The following is a 22342-nucleotide window of genomic DNA, read 5'->3' on the forward strand; positions in this document are numbered from 1 at the left end:
TCTTCTAAGAAATGAATAAGCAGCCCAAATGATATTTTAAGGAACAATTGGAACTTGTTGACAGTGTTAAAAATTGAAATTCCATATTTTAAAGCAGTAACTGTTTCACATAGTGAGACAGAGGATGTAGCATTTAAGCTGCCTTCATTTAGACTTTAAAATCAGTCATATGGGACACAAGGGGTCCCTCTGGAAAACTATTCGTTTAACTCAATAAATTACTCATTTTTGCTTGTTTATTTTAAAGGACAGCATACACAGGAATGTATTCATGGCAGATGAATTAGCTCCTATATTATGAGCATGCAGTGTGGTTAGTGTGAAACATTTACACCACCCAGCTCATCAGAAACCAGTAAAATCATTTGTTTCATTCCAGCTGTGCTCTTTGCGTTTACGTGGGGCTTGAGTATTTCAAATCTCTCTTTTCTCAATACATAAAGTTGTACTTTTTTTGCAAGTCCTAACTGCTTTAACTTTTTTATTAAGAAGAGAGAAAAAACCAGAAAATGGTTTTAAATCAGCTTTCATTTCTGTTGAACAAATGACCACTGAAATAATTGGAAGACCTCTCCCCATTTCAAAGGACAAGTGTAAAATCTGAAATTTTGGCTAGTTTCTTTGACTGAGAAACAAAATTTAGCTTTTGCATTTAAGAATTTTAAATAGGGGAACAAATTTCTTAATTGTAATTTCTTACAAACTGTGTACAGTGATGAAATAAGTGGAACGGAAAGTCAATAGAAAGGGTCTCAGGCTTGTGGGCAATGACACACACAGATGTTGCTCCATGATGCTACTATATACTAAATGCTAGGATTATCTAAAATTGTATGTCCACCTCTAGGTTGCCGATATGAGAAAGACATCAATAAACTGGAGTGTGTTTGACAGATGGCCACGAAGATGCTTGGGGGCTGGAGTCCGTGTCCCATGTGAAGAAGTTATAGGAGAAGAGTTGTTCAGCCTGGAGAAATGAGAAGTTTTGGGGGGTCCAACAGAAGCCCCACAGTGCCTAGAGAGAGGTCACTGATTAGACAGAGCCTCATTCTTGACAGTCATGTATGGCGGGAGAACAAGGCAGGAGGCAGTGGGCATAACTTGAAATGTAAGACATTTAGACTGGGTATAAAGAAAAACAAATTTCACCCTCAGAACAGTCAAGCAGTGGAAGAGGGCCCCAGAGCATTTGGGCAGTGTCCACCCTTGGGGTTTTCAAACCTGACTTGGTAAAGCCCTGAGCAGCCTGGTCTGACCTCACAGCTGAGCCTGCTAAGGACAGAGAAGTGGATTCTCTATGTATTGGTCTAAGCATTCCTGAATTAGGTCATTGACACGGTTTATGAGACACCTTTCATATAAGAACAGCTCATCTACATTTAGGGAAAAAAAACCCCAACCGTCCAGTAAAGCAAGCATTGATGGTTTCCCCACAATAATCACCGTAAAATGAGATGCCTCCCAAATTCCTTCTTACACAAAATGAAGAAAAACACTACAGTCCCGTTCTTCACCTTTCTATCTCCTCTCAATTTTCTGGGAATGATTTCCTATACATCCTAGTCCTTGCCATTCCTGATTCATGCTGCATTATTCAGAAGCTTCTACCTAATGATTACCAGTTTCCGTTCCTGTCTTCCCTTCTCTGTGCATAATGCACAGTCCAGTGTTGCAACATAAGGTTGACTGCCTGCTCCACCACTCCTAGAAAAAATAATTCAGTATGTGCTGTATCAAGCACCTGAGTAGAATCTTGGCTCATGAGCAGGCTTCCAATTAAATATATATGAAGATATATAGATATCTACATGTATAAAAAATAAAGATGGTATAAAATCATGTCTCTTAATTGCTAAATAGAAACTTTGCTCAGTAAGAAGTGCATTGGAAACAAAAAAATGTTTGTCTCAATGTATTCAGCCTCATCTTCCATGCTTTAAAACTGCTCTCTCATCTACAGAAGCCAGTACTGTGAAATTGAAATACCTGTATGTGTACTTGAAAGATGAAGAAAGTGTTTCTGCAGGCATTTTCACTAGGTAAATGAAGGTGCATTTATATGTGCTGTCCCTTCAAAATGTTTTCTGAGATAAAGTTGTTCACAGAATAATTTCTGCAAGTCATTCTTCAGTCTTTCAGATCTCAGACTGAAGATTATTTTCAAACAGCCCTTTGAGAATGGATTTTCAGAATTCAGGCTGGAAGAATTGGTATTCCTCAGACAAATAAGCTGTATATGGTATATTCTGTCCTTGAACAGGCAGATGTGACTCTAATTTCAGGCTTTTTTGATAGGAGTTTTCAGATGAAAGCCAGTATTCAGATACTTTGTACATTTTGGCCTTTCTTCATGTACCATTAGGTGCTTAGATGTTTTCTGAAATAAAGGTACCAAATATCTTAAAACATTGTTGCACCAGGAATGTATTGAAGAGCCTGCAGGAAGTTGTTTTAAGGAGCTGAGCAGTCCTGTTGAGTACAAGAGTACTTACTTCATTTGCACAGCAGAACTTATATCAGAGGTTAAGTAAGTCTTAGGCACGTGATTTGGCAGTAAAATCCATTAGCTGTACTCCTTGCTCATATTTGCTGCCATTCCTGTACAAAACCATTTTCACCTGATAGGACAGGGTGATGTGGAGATGACTTTCTGAGTTTCCCCATGGTGGATTAGTCACAGTCACTCTGCAAATCCCCCCTGAGCGTACACAGGTGTGTTCTTCAGGGGGGACTGTGGGACAGCTAGGTGAGGGGAGGCGAGAGGACTGGAAGGGTTACTGTGATAGCAGACACAATTCCCCCATGTTCTTAGTAGCTGGGGTTCTGCCTTGTCCCCCACCAGGTAATGGAGCTTGGTGAACACCAGGGACTTCCTGATTACAAAGGAGATCAAAAGTAAGGGTTGATGGCAGGGTGGTGTTGTTCTCAGCAGTGCCTCAAGTCAGTGTATTGTCCTTGCTGACTAGTCTTTATGGAAAAGGATATGAAGCATCTTTTTTTTTTTTGTAACAGATTGGTTGGTTTGGTCTGTCTGTTTACTATTAATAGTAGGCTGGTTTCTCTATAGTACAGGTTTGTCAGGGAGGACTTTATTTGAAAATACAATTCTTGGTTGAGAAGCTTTTACATGTATATCGGAGAAGGCAGAATTTATACTGTGCGAGGACTGGAAAAACTGCTTGACAAAAAGAAGTAGCATAGTAAAAGAGATCTTGCTTTAAAAACAGAACTCAGGACCTGATGCATTGGTGCATATCTTAGTAGTCCTACTAAATTCAATTTGAACTGAATGAAAGTAAAACTCACTAGAATATAATGGTATTATATTAAAAAAAATTATTAGGCTAGGAGTCCAGACCTGAAAGTGAAAGACAAAGACAACAGGCACCACATGCAATCTGTAGTGGACCTAGGCGCACATGAGCATGTTCACTGCCCGTAAGCACACAAAGTGCTGATGCTACAAATAAATTTACTTACTGCACTGTAGTATAATAGAGTGAGTTTTCCAAAAGCACTTAGAAGAACTGCCTGACTCTCCTGACTCTCCAGGAGATGGCACCTATCTAAAGTCCTATGATGTTTCTGAGTAGTCCATCCTTTGACAATACAACTGAAAGTACATTTGAGCTCCCCTCCTAGAAACACAGGTGATGTTGTCTGTTTACATACACACACTTGTGTAGATTCGTACTGGCAGTTCCTCCCCCTTCAGTCCTTACATGAACTCCTCTGGTCCCCGAGAGCTCCTGTTGCTTCCTCTGGGCAGTCAGCAAGAGAGTGGCCAGAGCAGCCATGCATTAGGCTCAACTCAAGACCACACACCCCTGTGATGGCACAACCTACCCTAACCCCTCCTGTGATAACAGACATTTGAGTAAACATACCTAGAAAGTTTTTAAATTACGAGTTTTCTGTCCAGAGGAGATGTGGAAAGCTATGGTCTTGCCCAGTTTCTAAAGCCACTGAACTTAAACAGGAATTTAAAGAAATGTGCAAACTGTGCTCCTGTTATTCACCTCTGTGATATGATCTCCCAATGTAAGACTACTTTCTGAATCACTGAACTGTCGCTGTGTTATTGTGTGGTATATTTTCACAGTGCCCCACACTGCTGAAGTGAGCGAGAGTATAGCAAAAGTTTGTCAGTTTAAAATGCAATTTTAAAATTACCTGAGATTCCCTCATACACAGAATTTAATCATTATATTTGAAAAATACTTGGAGTCTTTTAGTAATTATATTACCTTCTAGATGGAAAGCCACCTCCTTTAAAGATAAAAACAATCTGATATCAGAAGCCTGCTTGGAGCCTAGTGCACATCTAATTATCTCTCAGTCTTAATTATTTAGCAAGTGCTAATAAACTGCACGTATCATGACACTCATGTGTAATAAGCATATAAATTTAATTTATTTTTTTCCCTCTCTTTGAAGACTAACAGACATGGAATTCAATCACAAGGCAATGGCATTATAACCTCCAATATAACATCAGGTTTTAATAAGCCTCCTGTTTGCTGCACACATGTGCTTAAGACTGCCTGGAAACCAAATCAGTAGAAAAAGGGGATTACTTTAGATTACTTTGAAATGTGCATTGTTTGAAATGGCCTCTGGTGACCAGCTTTCATGAATGGTTGATTTTACTTGTGGGGCACGTCATCTGGCTCAATTATACCAGGCTCTTTTGTATGACAAGTGCATTTCTTGCCTGTGCTGAAATATGAAATTCTAAAACAAAGTAAATCAGATGGTGAGAAATAAATTTAGGTAACTGTATATTATTAGAAGTTTGTAGCTTAGCAATGCACATTCTTCTTACTGAAAAATATGTGGGAATTTTCTTTTGAAATTTCCACAGATTTGAAGTTAATATAAAAACATTCATTTTAATTTTAATGTTTTGTTCAGCTATAACAGCAGCATTACAATCAAATACATATTTTTCTTTTCTCAAAGGCAGATCATTTCTCCTACAGTTGTGTATTTTTAAAATGGTACTGGAGTTTGCTGTTTCACCCTAACAGATGAAGTGTTGGGAACTTCTACCTACTAAGAATATCCCTTAACCTGTAAAAAGTTATAAAAGTGGGTTAGCAAACCTGCTTTATACTTTCAAGTCACTGCAAGCTTTTTCCTTTCCTGTCGGTAACTGTTTGCAAAATTACAATGTAAAAACGTAATATAAGGTTATGATTCTCCCTACCTGCAATTACTTTAAATTATAGTTACTTTAAATTAATATAGCCCGAGGCACTGAGGATACATCATTAGAATACACAGATTTCATTTGAAAGGGGAGAAGATATCTGATTGATTAGTTAAGTGTGTTGGAAATCCAATAGATAATGATTAGATTAGACCCAGATAGGAACTACATTCTTTGTGTTCACTGTAAATCCTGTACTTTACAACCTAGATTAGGGGATTAACCTTTAAGAAGAGGTGGTAAATCTTGCTTTTTCCTGACTTCTGCTGTACTGTAAATGTGTTTCCCATGGCTGCAGGCTCAATATTCCCACAGGAAACTGACCTGCAGATTTACGCAGTCGTGCCTGGTAGTCTGAGATGCAGTGTTTGCCTTTAAATACGAGATAGAAGAGTAAGATGTGAGAAGAGCTTTAACATTACTAAACTTAAAACAGTCATCTGTCAACAGCTTTTGCCACTGAAGTGCTTCACTGTATTCGTGAAAGTGAGAGTTGTTATTGTTGTAGAGTGTTACAACCCTCTAGTCATCAAGGCAATATGGTTTAAGGGAGAGATTTAAGACCTCTGAACTACTAGGTTGCTGGGTGCAGATGAACACCTCACTTCCCTGACCTTTTATTATGTAGTTTCAATCTGTCTGCACAATCTTCATGTAATTACTGATCTTATGAAGTGCTAATTTTGTTGTGTCTCAAACCACACACTTTTTATGATTCACAGCATAGACCACGTGAGATTTCGAGAGGTCCATCCACCCTTTGACACAAGCATCAAAGATTCACAGAAGCTGTATTTGTGTGGCTCTGAGAAAACCCCTTTCACCTCCTGCACCCTGGAGTTTCTGTGTATGCAAAATATTCTCAAATACTGCAACATTGCCAGGTGGACACATTTCAATTTAAAGCATAGAACTTAAAATGGTAGGTGTAAACCCTGAATCTGGCATTTGTAGGGTCATGGGTGGATGAAGACATCTCCAATTTACATGATGTTACTGACAGTGATTTCTGGCACTACAGGCAGACTGGCAGGTTTTTGAAATTATGCTGAGCAGGTGCCCAGCAATGTGACCAACCCCCAAGGTCATATTAGAAATTACAAAACACTGACAATAGCAGAATCCCAACTCTGAATTAAGAGACTTTTTCTAGTTGTCCTTTGCCTTTGTCTTTTTCTTTTGACAATCTGATATTAAGGGAGCAGAGAAGACTGGGATCATAGTCCTGTAAGAAAAGCTCATTAAAGCCAAAACTGTCGAGTCAGCAGGTCAGAGGTAAGATACATAGGAAGATGCTCTTCTGCTTGAGATGAAGAAAGAAAGCTCATTTTCTTGTAGTGATTGATATCTGAGGACTTGTTTCTTTGACAGGTTTTATCCATTTATTTATCAGAGAAGCCTATAAGAAAAAATTATCTGAGTTTTTTTTTGCATAAAGGAAATGACACATAAAGGAAACACTTGCCTTCTAGTTCTTTTCCATGCATTTGATGTATTTTTGTGCAAGTTCCTTGCACTTGTCATAGAGTCTAAAAATGTTCTAAGTTGCAAAACATTTGTTTGTGGACTGTGTCTTAATTATATACAACTCTGTCAATTTATGGGGGCAGGGAAATCTAACTACAGAGATAAAATCTGTAGGATACTGGATAGTAAGGAGGAACACAACGCAAATAGGTGCTGCATTAGAAGTTTATTGATTTAGGAACCCTATGATACCTTACATTCTCAATTCACTGGGCATATGTATTACTAATATCTGGGGAACAGAAACCAGAATTCTCATTCTCATGTTCGCTGATGAGACAAAACTGGGGATAGTGACTGATACACCTGAGGGCTGTGCTGCCATGGCAGGAGGTTTGGACTAGATGATCTCCAGAGTTCCCTTCTAACCCTAATGATTCCAAGATTCCTAAGCTCCACAATTACAGTCCACATTATTACTAGTTATTGTTATTATTACCACTGTTTCATTTATTGTCTGATCCACTTTTTTTTCAAAGGAAAGGCCACTAGGACAGTGGGCCTTTACTTATGACTTTGATAATATAATGCCTCAATGTTATCTCAAAAGAAAACACTAATGCCATAGTGCAGAAAAGACAAAGTTGTTTGCCTTTTGTTACCTCTTGGTCATGAATTACTGATGTGGGGCATTGCATAGCACATGGTACTGGAGACGGACATATGTCCAGCATCATTACTTACTATCCCCGCATTTGATGTCAGATTTACAAACAGGAAGTGTGTTCATGTAAGCCAGATTCCCTGTGCAAGGATATGTGGAAGCCACATTTGAAGAATATTAAATATGAATAAGTTCATATATATTTAAAACTTATAATGGAGTATTCATGTGGAGACTCAGTGCTCTGTTTCATAAATGAAGTACATGGCTTGGACAGATTTTTATTGGCCAAACACAAAATGGCATTTTAAGTGAACCGAGTGAAAATGTGGACATGAGAACCAAGTGGCAAATCTTCTTTTTTGAGTACTGGCTGTCTTTTTTTGTGTTCCAAACTAAGTGCTTTCAGTCAATGCCCTGAAAAATCTTGAACAGTTCTGTATCAAAATGAGTAACGAAACGACAGAGTTCCAAAAGGTACTGTTATGCCTTTTGCTTTTCATCTAAGTCACTGAAAGATACTCTCTTAAGAGATCTAGAATAAAATCCTCATAGTTTTTTATGCCACACCACACAAAGTGGCACTGTAGCCTTTCTTTGCAGTGCCCTACCAGTGTAATTCAAGTTTCATGAGTAAATAATTCTCCATGCCAATAAGTCCCTGAACTGCATGTTATAATACTAGCTGCATAGAAACAAGTTTTCAGGTTTTATCCCTTAAAAGGTGATTGCAAACTATGAATTTCTGCTCCTGTGGGGAAAAAATAGTTTCTTTGGATTTCTCTGGTTTCATTTATTTACTGACTACAATTTGGTTATCCTAGGTATCTTCTATAAAAGAAATTTACCCTAAAATTCCCACATAGAAGTTAGATCAGCACTTGTTTATTTGGCTAGGAAAAAAGCATTTTGTAGTACCGTCTTGATTTCTTAACACTGCCAAAAAAAAATTTCAGTTTCCTTCCCCATGTAACTTCAAAAAGGTCTTTTTTAGAATTCCTCCTATTTTTGTCTGTTTCTCAAGACAAATTGGAGTATCTTCAGGGGCACTTACATGCTACCAGCCAGTATCCAATACAAACATTGCACCCTTGTCTTCCCTATCAAGCCTGTATTTTGACAGTTTTCTTTACTTTATTTCCTTCTAGGACTGGGAAATAGGCTGTAAAAGGACAAGTTGTCAAAGATCACCTTTTAATAAAGATTTGCCATATGCAAAACTGAAATATGAGCAACAAAACATGGCATTACTGTGCTCTTGTATAAGAACTACTCAGTGAAACTTGGATAATTAATTTTATATGCATAGATCTGTCCTGATATTTTCCTTTATCCATCAAGGAGAAAAAAGTTAGAGCTGGAAGAGAAACTTTCATACTCTTATTTCTAGAAACACCTGCCTAAGGTGCCACGAACATGCTAGAGAAAAGGTCTTTATTAAAACTAACTAATACAGACCAGACAGGTTGAAATGAGGAATATTTGTTAATGTCCATTTGGACCAGTGTAAATTTTATTAGCTCTGAGGTATAATTGTCAGGAACTTGCAGTTTCGTACGGTGGGGGATTATTCAAACACGTCGGTGCCAATGTTTGCTCAGCGCAGTCAGGATGACTGCACTTTCTGGGTCAACATCGTCTGAAAAAGTTTGCTGTACAGCTGAGGTAAGAAACTAAACATTGAGTCTCACTTCACATAGCCTTTCGTGCTTTGTGATCTGAGTCAAAGTTTCGCTATTTAAAGATCAGACATCTAGAGACATTGTATTTCTGCTTTTGCACCAAGAGCATGTATCTGGTGTCTGTCAGAAGAAAGCTGACTTCACTGGTAACCCTGGTCTTCAGGGCTCTTGTCAGCTTTTACACGACTTAAGAACATATGCATGGAAATGGAACTATTTTTAAAAGTCCATCCAGACTAATTACAGACTTCCAGTTACTTATCTGAATGTTGTGTAATCACTGAAATAGCATTTGCTGTTCGATGGCGATCCCGTGTATTGACTTTGCAGTGCTATAATGTTAGTGGAAGGCTGGAGTGTTGGTTGGTGCAGAGACAATGAAAGACAAGATTTCTCTGCCACAGACACTTGGATTTTCCTTTTAAAGACGTTCACACTCTTCTGGTGTAATTACAGCCTGCCAGAGTGAGGAGCATGAAACTGTTTAGCTTGCGAAGCTTAAAATAAAAGGTGTATGTGGAAACAAGAACACGATCCTTTTTCTAGCAGTCCAGCACCAAGTCCTATCCCCTCCCTCTGCCGTGGCTTCTTCCCCTGCAATTCAGAGCATCTCCCTATTAATGCATTTTTAGGTGAGTGATTGGGGGACCCTTTTGTCTTCTGTGTTTCTCTCATTATTTCTGTTTCTTAATCTGTTTGTGGCTCATGTTGCATGTCTGAAGTCTCAGGTGTGGGTGCACAGATCTTGTGATTTATGCTCCAGTCTAATTATATAAGGCGCACCCCAGTTCCCATGCAGTCTTCCCCTTGGGCAGACTTCTTGATTGTTCTTGGGCTTGGGTGGTTTTGTGAGGTTTTTTTTAATTGACCGATATCACCGTGCCTTTATCCACAGTCCCAGAATAAAAACAGAAGAAACGTATGTGGCAGGTCAGTACCCTGGAGGGAACAGGCATGACTCCGTGGTTTCTTTCCCACCCCCTTCCTTTTTGCCCCCAGATATTCCCTCCCTTCCCTTGTGTTACAGACGGGTTTTGCAGAGCTTCAGTCAGTAATGCCAAAAATGTTAAAGTGTAAGTGGCTACCCCTTCCTCTCCAGACCAATCAGTCATTTTCAGTCACAGGTTTCAATCTGCTGCAGCAAAGCCAAGCCTCTGTGCTTGCAGCAGGTCTTACAAAAGCAAGGCTGTGTGACTGACAGGCACAGAGAGAGGGTTCTGCTAACGCACTGAGACAAGTCTGGAAGCGGAGTATCAAGGACGAGGCTGTGGCAGAGGTACTGTGCATTATGGATGAGGCGCTCAGCTCTGTCGTTGATTGATTGAGAGGTGGTTGTGCTCTTTAACAATGCTGGGTAAGATCATATGGACTGTCATTTAATATGAGCTTTCTTGTCAGTGGGAAGATGACTTTTCACACAGTGACCCCATGCAGATTGCAAATGACAGCCATGCTCTCTCCTCTGCTTTTTAAGGGTTTAGTCTCTCATGCAGGTGAGTTAACCTAAAACAGCGTTAGTGCTTGCCAGGTGTCATACGCTGGAATTAATGCTTATTCTCAGAATCTCACTGTAAATCTGACTATAAATATTGGAAAAGCACCTGTGTCTGATGATGTGAGATACATGTCCTTTATCTCTAGAAGCCAAGGTGCCATCCAACCCCTGCGTAGGTATGGTATTAAATTCAGTAGGGGAGCCATGGGGAATGCAATTTTTTTCTACGCTTTTCTTTCAGGACAGAGAAAGAAGCTGTAACAAACAGTTCTGGAGACTTTGAAGCACAGCCACAGTACTGAGGTCTCTGATTGACAAGGCTTCTGCTTTCTCCTTCTCACAGGGCTCCTACTACAGATGTCCTGAACGCGTCTGCATCCCGGCAATTTTTTACTGCGCCCAGGTACTGAATGTAAGGAACCAAGCTGCATAGAAAGAAGTGTGGGGTGTAGGAGAAGGAGCACTGTGAGGAGTATACCAGAAGTCATGTCTATACAAAATGCAAGCATGACTTCAAACAAAAATTATTTGAGAGAGCATAGCTGCAGAATGACCGAGTTTATTCTTAGAAAATGATAGAATAAAGCTCTCATTCAACAATATGGCTTATAATCATGTTAAATGGTATGTGTCAGGCTTGACTTCCCTAAGTGTCATCATTTCAGTGTATGACTGGAAGTTTATCTATTGCTTGAACAGAATCTCTTTCCTCCCTACAGGTCTTGAAAACTAGAGTTCAGGAACTTCTGGATCAGCCTTTTCATTGAAATACTGGAACTACTATGAAGCCTTCTTGGTTTGCAGTCATCTTGGCAGTGCTCAGTACTGAATTGCTAACAAGTCACTGTTCCACCATCAAGTCCCCGAGGTTCAGAGGACGTGTGCAGCAGGAGCGAAAAAATATCAGACCAAATATCATCCTTGTACTCACAGATGATCAAGATGTGGAGCTAGGTGAGAAATAATTGTTTGCTACTACATTTGGTCATGTGTCTTTCAGTAGTTTATGTCAAGCAGAAAGAACTTTAAATTCAGAGAAGGTGCTGGTCCTGGAACAGTACCAGAATGTGGGACAAGTTTGGAAAGTGAGTTAACAAATATTATTGAATAGCATTCATTGCACTTAATTATAGACTTTAGGAAATATATGCTTGTCAAAATCCACCATGGGAGTCTTTAATCAACACAACAGAAAGATTTAATAATGCGTGCAAGGACATACAGATAAAAAACTTGTATCAAAAGCCTTTTCTCACTCTATGACTTTTTGTAGCATTTAAAAATTTGTGCCTTATGAGGCCAGCCTTTCCCTCAGTGCTGTATAGGTGTCTCTACATATTTGTCACAGGGATATATGTCATCTGACATGTTTATGCACACAGAAAAACTGGTCTAGTTACAGGACTTAGTAACCTTAATATTTGTATGAATTACTGAAATGTTTAAAATCCATCTGCTTTAAAAACTATGCTATATGTATAAAAACATGGTAGTTTTGCTTTCATAAGTATACTAAATATCTGAGCACGTACCAGTCAGAAGTGATTTTCACATATTTTTCTTAGGGTGGAAAAAGTTAAAACACTTGGATGATGTTCCAGGAGGCCTTTGAATGTTTTCCATTAAGTAAGTTAGAAAGATATTAATGGTAGTTATGCATATAACTGATTTTTTGGTTCACTGCCCAAAACGAAAAATCAAGGAGAGAAAGAGGATCATTTTAGGTTACCCCCAAGCAAATATTTTGGGTTGTGAGATCAAAAAGGTGAAAAAATGGCAAATTAAGTTGAAATGAAATCTTGAATTCTTTGCTTTTTTTTTTAATGAGAGACATATTTTTAATAGAAGTATATAGACAAAATGCCATATGACATTGAAAAATAAAAATGTTTCATTCCAGAAAACTTCATTCTGTTCTAAAATCACATACTTTCAGACAGAAGATTTGTAGACAAAATACGGTCTGTATCTGCAAGCAATTCTTTGGTTGCTTGCGTTTTTGTATTTACCATGATGCAATAATAATTTCATAGTCCTTCAGGGTTCTGAGAAAATAATTAATAAGCTATATTTCGTGACTGTGGGTTGGTGCTTTTATGCAGCAGAGCTCCAAACACAGGCCTTTAGATCGGAACGATTCTTATCTTTTTTATTTTTCATTCTTTCAAACCTCTGCTCTGTTTAGCCATGCTGCATAATGAATAGCTGTTCCCAGCTCTGGTTTTGGTCTAAAATACAGCTCTTACAATAGGAGTGCATTTCTTCTTGATAGAGTCGTTCTGAAAAATTTTGTTAAAAGGGTCAAGTCAAGTCTTCCTTTTTGTGGTCTGAAAGAGCCTACTCTCTCCAGGGCACTGGGGAAGGTAGGTCAGCAGACACACATCTCTGAAAACAGTGTTACCAACTTGCTGCCTTCAGTCTTGCAAGAAGGTTTGCGAGTGGTGAAAAAGGAGGAAGGATGTGGCGAGTCACTTTGTTCATATTGTGGAGCTCTACTCTTTGAAAGCTGCTCTGAATGTTCACAGGGCACTCTGGCTCCTATTAGCAGGCAGCTGAGCAATAGCCTGGGTGTGTATGCATTCCCGCTGCCTTGAATGCACACACAGGTTTCCCCTTTTCATAGATCATTTCACAGGAAACAGGATTCAGCCCCAAGATTTACTGTACTGCATTATTCACACTTCTGCTAATAAATCATTCTGCTTATTTGAAAAATAAAGCCAAACTGTTTTCCATGTGTGAATTTTCCTCTTGCTCTTCATTGATTCCTGAGGAAAGTCTTAAATTTCTCAAAGGTCAGTGGGAAGTAACACTTTCTGCCACAAACAGGATAAAACCTAGGGATTGGTATCCAAAAATCACAAGACTGAAAGTCGCTCAATATGGATTATTTGCTATTGTATTCCCAGCACGAACATTTCTAAAAGCTATTCTAAATGAATGCTTTAACATAAAAGCACATAAGGTACATTATAGACTTCAATCAGGAAGGATTTGTCTCCAGAGCATGTATAAGCATTGAACCAAAATATTCATCTGCCTGAGTGCAAATGATATACAGAGGAGTTATCCAAAGTAAAATTTGCAAGGGACAGGGAGTTTGCATTTAGTTAGTGCTCAGACCATAGGAGTATGCACATCTTCCTATTGATCTGCACCATCCCCCTGACTTTTGCATTCTGAGTGCAGAGAAGTTCAGCGGAGTTGCTGTCTCATTCACCTTATTAGATAAAACTAACAAATTTCTCCACAACTCCAGTCACTTCCTGTCTGTGCAAGGAGGAAGGATATTATAGATCAGCTGGTGGATTGCAAATTAAGCTGTGTGAAGCAGCCTGGCCCACAGTTCTTGAAGAAACTCAGCAAATACTTGATCTCAAAAGCTGGGAAATTACTTCTTGAATTGTGCCACTGTGCACTTTCTTTCCCCTACCAAGATCCTGAGGGTAGAGGACTCACTGCCCAACAGAGGCCAGCGTCATCTTGCTCAAGGCAAAGTACCAGCTCCCCTCCTGGAGACAGCATGCTGTGGCTCTTCAGGGCTCCCACTGGGGTCAGGCCTGTATTCTCTTCAGTCCATTATTTTGCTTGCTTTTTGGTCTCTTCCGCTGTCCTCCCGATTCTGTATTATTTGCATGCATCAGTACCTCAAAATATGACACCCCAATCACTCTTATTGTCCTCACAGTAGAAAATATCTTGCATAATGTCAGAAAGGAGTAAAAACTAATGAATATGTTGGTAGTTCCAGTGTTTCTGACCCTTTTTTACAGCCTAATGCACCACCCAGTGAGATCTATGTAAACCATCCACTGAAGAGAACACTGGGTGAAGAGATCACAGCATCATCTAGACACATCATATCAGGCATAATTTGCATGGTGTGCTTTCCATCTTCACTAAAACTAAAGCACTAAAAAACATAAGCTGAAAAAATGGGGATATGTGCTGAGAACTGAAGAAGTCCATTACCTTCCTGGCGACTTGCATACAACCCATATAAAGACAAAGTGGCTCCCAGCTATGCCTTTATAGAGATGCCCACCTGTGATGAAAATCCATAGCAACTTTAAGACTTGATATGAAACCTTGGTTGCCAAACATATTTCTTGAGGTATGATAATAGACTGAGAAGTGACACTGAATGTCTTGTCTGACAAAACTTAGTAACTTCTGTGTCCAAAGTGGCCATTCCCTGTTATCTGGTTGCCCTCAGGTGCTCTCCAATCAGTCATGTAGAGCACGAGTGTCCTGCTGACAGACAGCGCCTGAGTACATGTGCCCTGAAGACTGCAGGCCAGATGGTAAAAAATACAAGCTGTGAGGAGAACTACAGACAGCAAAGGATTATAACTTATATCAGCAAGTTTTATCTCCTGCTTGTGTTTTGTTTTCCAAATGAGGAAGTCTCACCTGCTTTGAAGTGCCTATTCCAGAATTTCCAGAGGGGCTTAATCTATTATCAGTGTCAGTAAGTGCATACCTAGAGGGAAAACTTAGTCATAAACAGCAGGTTTGCAAGAGCAGAGGGCTGACCAGCTGGAGGAATGAGGAAGCACTCTAACAGCTACTCATTTATAATACTTGGAGGCAGGAAGGTGCAGATCAGCTCTGCTGCAGTTACTGTGCATTAGGCTACCTGAATAGCCCACTTTCTATCTGAGCACCTCAGCACACGTTACAGCTGAGTTCTCAGGAATAAACTGTGACTTTTCAAAAATAGAAGAGCTCTGGTGAAAACAAAAGAAAACCTAAAAAGTCAGCCTGGGGTCCAACATAAAGGCATGTAGAAGGAGGATGATCTCTGATTTGTCTTTTACTTAACAATTGAGTGAAATGCTCCTACTCATGCAAATGGAGACCTTTTGTGTTCAGGTACCTCTCAGTTACTCTTCTACTTTTCTATATCCCTAAGCACAAGGGGTTCAGGAAAGCACAACAGCAGATGTTCATTTAGAAAATAAGGACTATAAAGACAAAGAGTCTAAAGTGATGATGATTTTCATACACAGTATTAAATGTATCTTTAAAGACAGAGACCCTAACATTTTAAATGAAATGCTGAAGACCCTACGGCCTCTTCCCTTTTTTTAACAATTTTTTTTTATCCGAAAGACTTCATATTCAACACTTACTCCATAGCCCAAAACCAAGACAGAGCATGCTTAACTTTAGCTAGTAAGATAATTTGCGAGATTTTATGGCTATAACCTAAAGTTGAGTCTCCTTGGGAGTTCTGTGGTTTTACGGGCAGGTTTGCAATTGCTTTAGAACTTTTTAAAATTTGATTTTCAAGCAACATAAACAAAACCATCAAGAAAAATTCTTGTTGTATCAGTGGAATCAACAGATTTAAATGTAAAATAAGGACAGTCAACTATGCAAAAACCAACGGAAAAAGAAAAGAAAAAATTCCAGAAACCTCTTTTTAACACCAAAATTGTGCAAGTACTACAATTCACAAACTTGTTTCCTGGGCTCATACTGACATATCCACAGTTCACCCTCACCCTTCAATCTCTGCTCTGTTGGATAACATAAAGAACAAACTTTGACAGCTGTCAGCAAATACTGACAGACTCTATCCAGGGCTGCTCAGCCTTTCTGCAATCAGAAATCTGCAAGCCCTGCCTCTCTCACCTTGCAGTTCATGAAGATGATTTGAAGGATGCAAAAAATGTCTTTGTTCTTTAAACATCATCAATGCAATTTCTTGAAAAAGGTGCTGCATTTTACCTTTTTTTTCCATACTTTTTTAGCCCTGAAAACTGATTTTGAGCACAGTGCTTTAGCTTCAGAACCAGACATGCTGATCTTGTGTCCACAGAAACTTTCCTTTAGAAGAATTGCTACTGAATTCTCTCATTCCTTTCTCCCCCTCCTTTACTCCCTTCCTCTCTCTATTTTTCTCTTTCTTCTGTCATCTGATAAAACAGAAAGAGTATTAGCATTTTCATTGGTAATCTCAGCATGCTACATATTTTAGTGGCATATTGACTAATAATTCAGTCTGTGTAACATACTGCTTTTCTACAGCTGCATTTGAAGAACTATTGATCTGTGAATTTGATACAGCTTGGACCCTATTTCTAGATTAGCCCATATTTTAACTTTATTTTGAAGTCTGAGAACAAAAAAGAATTCAGTCTTTCTGGAATCCTGAAAAATATTTTTATTGGTATAATAAAAATGTGATCTTTTGCCTAAAATTATGAAAGCTGCAGAGTGAAGCACACTGATGTTCAGACACAGCATAATAACAGCCAATATATTCAAACTATTTTTTGCAGCACAGTGATGATCAGTACCTCTTATTACAGGGTCCATGCAAGTGATGAATAAAACCAGGAGGATTATGGAGAATGGAGGGGCCTCTTTCATCAATGCCTTTGTAACCACCCCGATGTGCTGCCCATCGCGGTCCTCGATGCTGACTGGGAAGTATGTGCACAACCACAACATTTACACCAACAACGAAAACTGCTCTTCTCCCTCATGGCAGGCTACTCATGAGCCTCGTACCTTCGCTGTGTATCTCAATAACACTGGGTACAGAACAGGTAAGAGACAAAGCAACAGCAGTTCTTCGTTTAAAGTGAAGATAACATATTCAGCAATCGGTCTTAAATCACTGCCTAAAATGAAACTATTCTTGGTTGTGATAGAGTTTATTTCCTTCCTAGTAGATGCTATAGTGTTGTGGTTTGGATTTAGCATGAGAATAATCTTGATAACACACTGAATTTTTAAGTTGTTGCTAAACAGTACATATATTAAGTCAAGAATTTTTAGTGTCTCATGCCCTGACAGCAAAAAGGCTGGAGAGGCACAAGGATTTGGGAGGGGTCACAGCTGATCCAAACCAGCCAATGGGATATTCCATCCCATACAGCATCATGCTCAGGACATAAACTGAGGGAAAGCTGGCCGGGGGGTGCTGCTTGGAAACTGGTTGGATATTGGTAAATGAGTGGTGAACAATTCTATTGAGCATTACTTGGGAGTTTGGGAGTTTTTTGTGGGGTTTATTTCTCTCTCTTTTTGTTGTCTCCCATTACTATTATTATTATTATTATTATTATTATTATATTTCATTTAAATTGCTAAGCTGTTCTTATCTCAGTCCATGGATTTTACCTTCTTTCCTATTCTCCTCCCCATTCCACTGTGGCAGGAGGTGGGGAGTGAGAGAGCAACTGAGTGGTACTTAGTTGCTGGCTGGGGTTAAACCACAACAGGAGCAACTGTTGTCCCAAACTGGCTGTGCAGGGCAGAGGTTGAATGTCACAGAGAGGGAGGGTAGTACTGCCTGCTGCTCCACATCTGCAGTAACAGCCAGGTAAAGAAACTCACTGGTAGTGAAGCAGCATATTTTCACATTTGGATGTCCCAGGTGGGAAATAAGCTGTTGGGCAGTTGCACCTACTGTGAAAGAGGTGCATTTTAGTGGCATTGTGGGTCTGAACTGGCAGTTCCAGACGTGATTATGGTCAGTATTACGGCCTGCTTGTGGACAGCTGCTAGCAGTTATGGAAGAAGATGTCAGGGCCAGGCTGGGAACTGGTGCCAAAGACCTCACAGGAGTGGAGGGACTGTCGTGGGAGCAAAACAAGGTGAATGGTATAATTTAAACTTTGCCATGGGGCGATATTTCATTTGCATTTTCTGAAAAGGAATAGAAACATGCCTTTAAGAAGGATTGTTCTTCTGTGCACCAATAAGATTTGATCATTTTCTTGTAAATTCCTGGTGGTTTTCCGTAGTCAGGAGATCCTTTTCCTGTCTACAAAGAACTCTTCTTATTCCTCTCGTCTGTGCTTCAGCTTGATGTAAAACCCAATTCATTTCTGTATCACCTATCCCCTAAGATTGAATCTGTAGACATGTTAGGCTCCAGCCTGACTTCCCCTTCGCAAGGTACCGGAGTTGTGCGAGGTCGTCAGAGTGCAATTTGTCCAGAAGTGTCGTTCAGCTACAAAGACTCCCCTTCACAGAGCAACGAGGCACAGATCTCCTGCCAGCTGCCTTCCTTACAATGTAACCGGCAGCAAAGAAACTTGTCTCTATCGGCAGTTTAGGCACAAGAAGGGATTGCTTTCAAAGCATAGAGCTGGCAAATGTCTCCATGCTGTCTGCTAGTCCTAAATCTCTTAAAGCTGCTACCTCCAATGCCTCAAGTTTATCTGCCTCTTTCTTCACCACACAGGCAGTTCACTCTTTTTTCTTCTGTCTCTCTGCATCTCTAGTTCTGGAGAGCTTCTGCTTCCTGTATTAAAAACAAAACTAGACAAATCTTTAACTTTTTTGGACCTGGTGTGGGCTCTGACATGAGCTGAACAGTACTTCAGTCTCTATTAAGTTGGTCTCAGTGAAGTTGCCATCTGAGTACAGCACTGCTAAGCCTGAGTAGGGGTCAGCATCAAGGTTTTGGAGGAGAAAAGGAAGGGAGAATTGACCATCACTGTTAGAAAAGGTGCTGAATTTGACCTAAAATGAGGTTTATCTCATGACTTACATGTCAGAAATCCTTTCTGCTTGATATATGGGTGCTTCATGTGGGACCTGGCTTTAGTGTTCTTAAAAAATTAGTATCTTATTGGTTTGTCATCTATGCTTTGCACAACTAAATGCTTCACACAGAAACTGGACAGATTTGTCACTAGCCCTCTCTGCCCTTCTGAGGGTAAACACTACTTTGAGCATATCTGCTCCACTGCCTTGTTATTATGAAGGCATGTGGAGATGCTTACTAAATGCAGACTTGACCCTATTACATGGAAAGGAAAAAGGGGTCAAAAGGAAAGGAACAGGAAAAAAGTGCTTTTTCAAAGGCAGGCAGAGAGAACATCAGTCCTAAAACTGTCAGGATAGGTGAGTTTTTACAAAGGGCAGAAAAGAGTAAAAGAAAATGGAAACAAATGAAAATACCTGCATGAATCTCCAATTCTGACTGAGGTACATTGTTCAATCCTGCAATGCTATGGCTACAAAGATTGATCTTTTTACTCCTTGTAAGATGATCCTACCTTCTAATTTAGCCACAATTATTTTTTGAGGTGGTAGCTTAATTAACAGCAGATCTTATAATACATTTTTCAAGGATAGTGTTGCCTTATTAAAAAGTCACCCAAAGTCTGCTTGCCAAGCAATAATCTACACTTCACAGCTAGAAAGTTTAGTAAAATTATAGTGACTCAAAAATACCTGGGAGTCAAAAATAATTGGGAGCAAAAATGAGGGAACTGGGGATAGAGAGGTTGCAGATGTTATGGATACTTACCCTGTGAATTTCTACATGTTTCGACAGTAAATCAGTAGCCTCTTCACTGGGAAACTGAAACACAGAAAGAGAAGTGAATGACCCAGGCCAGTCACAGTTTGGTGACAGTCCTGATAAGGCCCTTGACCAGAGAGCTCCCATCTGGATGAGACAATGTACAATATCTCCAACCTGGTACTCTGAAATTATGAGAATTTAACTCTCCCTTTTTGCATAGGATCAAATTATTATATGTCAGTGGAAATAAAGGGGTGGGAGAGTGTTTATATGATGTCCTCACTTCTGTTCACTCCAAATCGTTTTCAATATCTATGAAGCATCCATTGTCTAAACCTGCAGCAGCCTTAACTAAACCCTCTGTATTGCAATTGATCACATGTGGGCAGACTGTTATGAGGGGAGTTCTGCTGAAGCCACGAGGACTCCACACAAGCACAGCAGGCCCTTTAAAGAGAGGTCTGAAACGTGCTCTAATAAACTGTGGTTATAATTAGAGCCCACTGGGAAAACCTGGCAAGGGACCGAATGGGTTCTTCTTTCTTTTTTCTGTTTTATTCTTCTACTCTGATATGACCTAAGGGTGATGTTGCATTTCATGGAAACATCCCTTTTTGAAGATTGTATGTCAGTGCTAAATCATAGGCAGAGACTGTGCTGGACTCTAGCAGGGCAGGCAACATTCAGAAACCATACTGAGCAGTAGCAGGGCAGAAAATATTCAGAAATAACACTGCCAAACCAAAATCACTTTTCCTTCTAATTATAATTTTCCAAAGCTATTAAGGATGTTTCAATGTTTACAGTTTCCCTTATTCACAAGCTGTATGTTAATGCAGCAATGAACCAACTGCAAAGCTTCTTGATTGTTCACAAAATTGGTAATATTAAATAAAAATTTATAGGACATAGCAGGGAAGGTACACAGTAAATAGGTAGAAAGAGAAAACAAAGCAGCTATGGAGAGTTTCAGAGATGACATTTGTTTTAATTACATAGGATCCAGGCATTCATACTAGAGAGGAAAAAGGGTCTCTTACTTCCAAATTTTGTGGAAATTGTGAGAAAAGCTTGAGAAGTTTTCTTTGATCTCATAGTTTTTAACATCACCAGATATTCCTTCAGCTATTTAGATTTAGAAGTTTAATTCATAAATTTATTAACTTCAGGAGTTAGAGATTTTGTTTGGTGCTTTCCAAAGTATTGGCAGGTCATTTGCTGTTCTTTCAGTCTCATAATTTCTTTACCTTCTACTGCTCTGTCCCAGTCCTACAGCACATAGTCTTGCCTCTCAGATGTGCCCTTTGCCGTTGCTGGTTGCCTTTGCCATTCACCTACACAAAGACAAAAGAAAACCCCAGAAGTGCAACCTTGGCATCCTTAATAGGAAAGGGGAATTGTGCTGCATCTTAATAATTGAGCAGCATCCAAGCATAATCTTGGTATTTTAGAAGACAAAGCCATCACATGAGAGCAGCCAACATCCAGAAGATATAAAAAAGATAAACATTTTCTTTTTAAATAATGGATCATACTTTGCCTTCTGCAGGGTTTTACGTTTTTGCCAGCTGAAGTTTCATCCCTTTGCAAATATGAAAACAAGTACAAGCTTAAAATTCTTGCCTTGATTTAACACACCTACATATTCTAAACCCTCTCTGCTTAATGTTACTTTGTAGAACGACTACTCTCTAATCCTCACTCCTCTTAGCCCCACACAGCCAGTGTAACTGTGCAGGTGAGAGCGTGAGAGCTGGACTCTTCCTTGGCTCAGTAGCTGCTCACAGCCTCACAGCACGATGCCAAACACAGGACCAGTCTCTCCCTTCATGGAATCCCACCCGAAAGAACAGGGATCACCAGATTAGGCAATTGTTTGCTTGCACTTTTTAGAACTGTCTTTGGGAAGATGATTTCCCGGTATTTTATTTCTTGCTCAGATGTATCAACTGACTAGAATAACATTCAAGATTCATGCATGCAAGTGTTCTGATGTCATTTGTGGGACAAAAATGGTAACATAGCAAAGTTAATCAGCTCAAATGTTAATTCCTAAATGGCTTCATTTGTGAAACTCCAGGCTCAAGAAGTGACACCAAGATGCCCCTATCTGGTGTGTTTTGACATTAGTCACAGACTTCTGTGCAGTGATGAACAGAAATGGTCACTTGGTTGACAACTGGGTAATGTGTTCAACAGCACACGTCAGTGTGTCCATTGACATCTGTCACTTATGGGTACATTTCTTAGTGTAGTGAACAAAGAACTCATAAAACACTGAGATGACAGGAAGCTGAAAGCTAAGGAGTATTTAAACTGTGCACCATTCCCCTCTGACACACAGGGACATGTTAATCTTTCATAAAGCGAGCAAAAGCTATGTCTCCTGAAGGTGTGGGCAGACAATCAGTTTCCTCTAGAGGCAAAGCCAGTGTGTTTCCTGTTCACAGCGTTGCAGTACAAATCACTGCCAGCACATGCTATTTTTAATCTGCATCATTTCAGTGACCTAATTTGTATCCTGTCTCATGCACCCTTTCAAAGC

General features: G+C 39.6%; 1 protein-coding gene across 13 annotated transcripts in view; it reads left to right on the top strand.

The window, feature by feature from the left end:
- The window catches only part of SULF1 (sulfatase 1), a 124799-nt gene that overhangs the window by 49750 nt on the left and 52707 nt on the right, over window positions 1-22342 (top strand). For 5 of the 13 annotated variants that reach the window (XM_048286177.1, XM_048286183.1, XM_048286178.1 and 2 more), the window contains 3 exons: window positions 10864-10923; window positions 11240-11474; window positions 16841-17080. In XM_048286177.1, coding sequence (XP_048142134.1) covers window positions 11303-11474; window positions 16841-17080 — 412 coding nt within the window. In that variant the 5' untranslated portion in view covers window positions 10864-10923; window positions 11240-11302. Of the gene's footprint in view, window positions 1-6400; window positions 6488-9481; window positions 9658-10105; window positions 10302-10359; window positions 10380-10863; window positions 10933-10970; window positions 11145-11239; window positions 11475-16840; window positions 17081-22342 lie in introns of those variants that run through there. The other 8 variants (XM_048286188.1, XM_048286182.1, XM_048286185.1 and 5 more) reach the window with 8 other exon arrangements.

Source organism: Corvus hawaiiensis, chromosome 26 (genome assembly GCF_020740725.1).
Source record: "Corvus hawaiiensis isolate bCorHaw1 chromosome 26, bCorHaw1.pri.cur, whole genome shotgun sequence".
In the NCBI taxonomy this organism is placed as follows: Eukaryota; Metazoa; Chordata; class Aves; order Passeriformes; family Corvidae; genus Corvus; species Corvus hawaiiensis.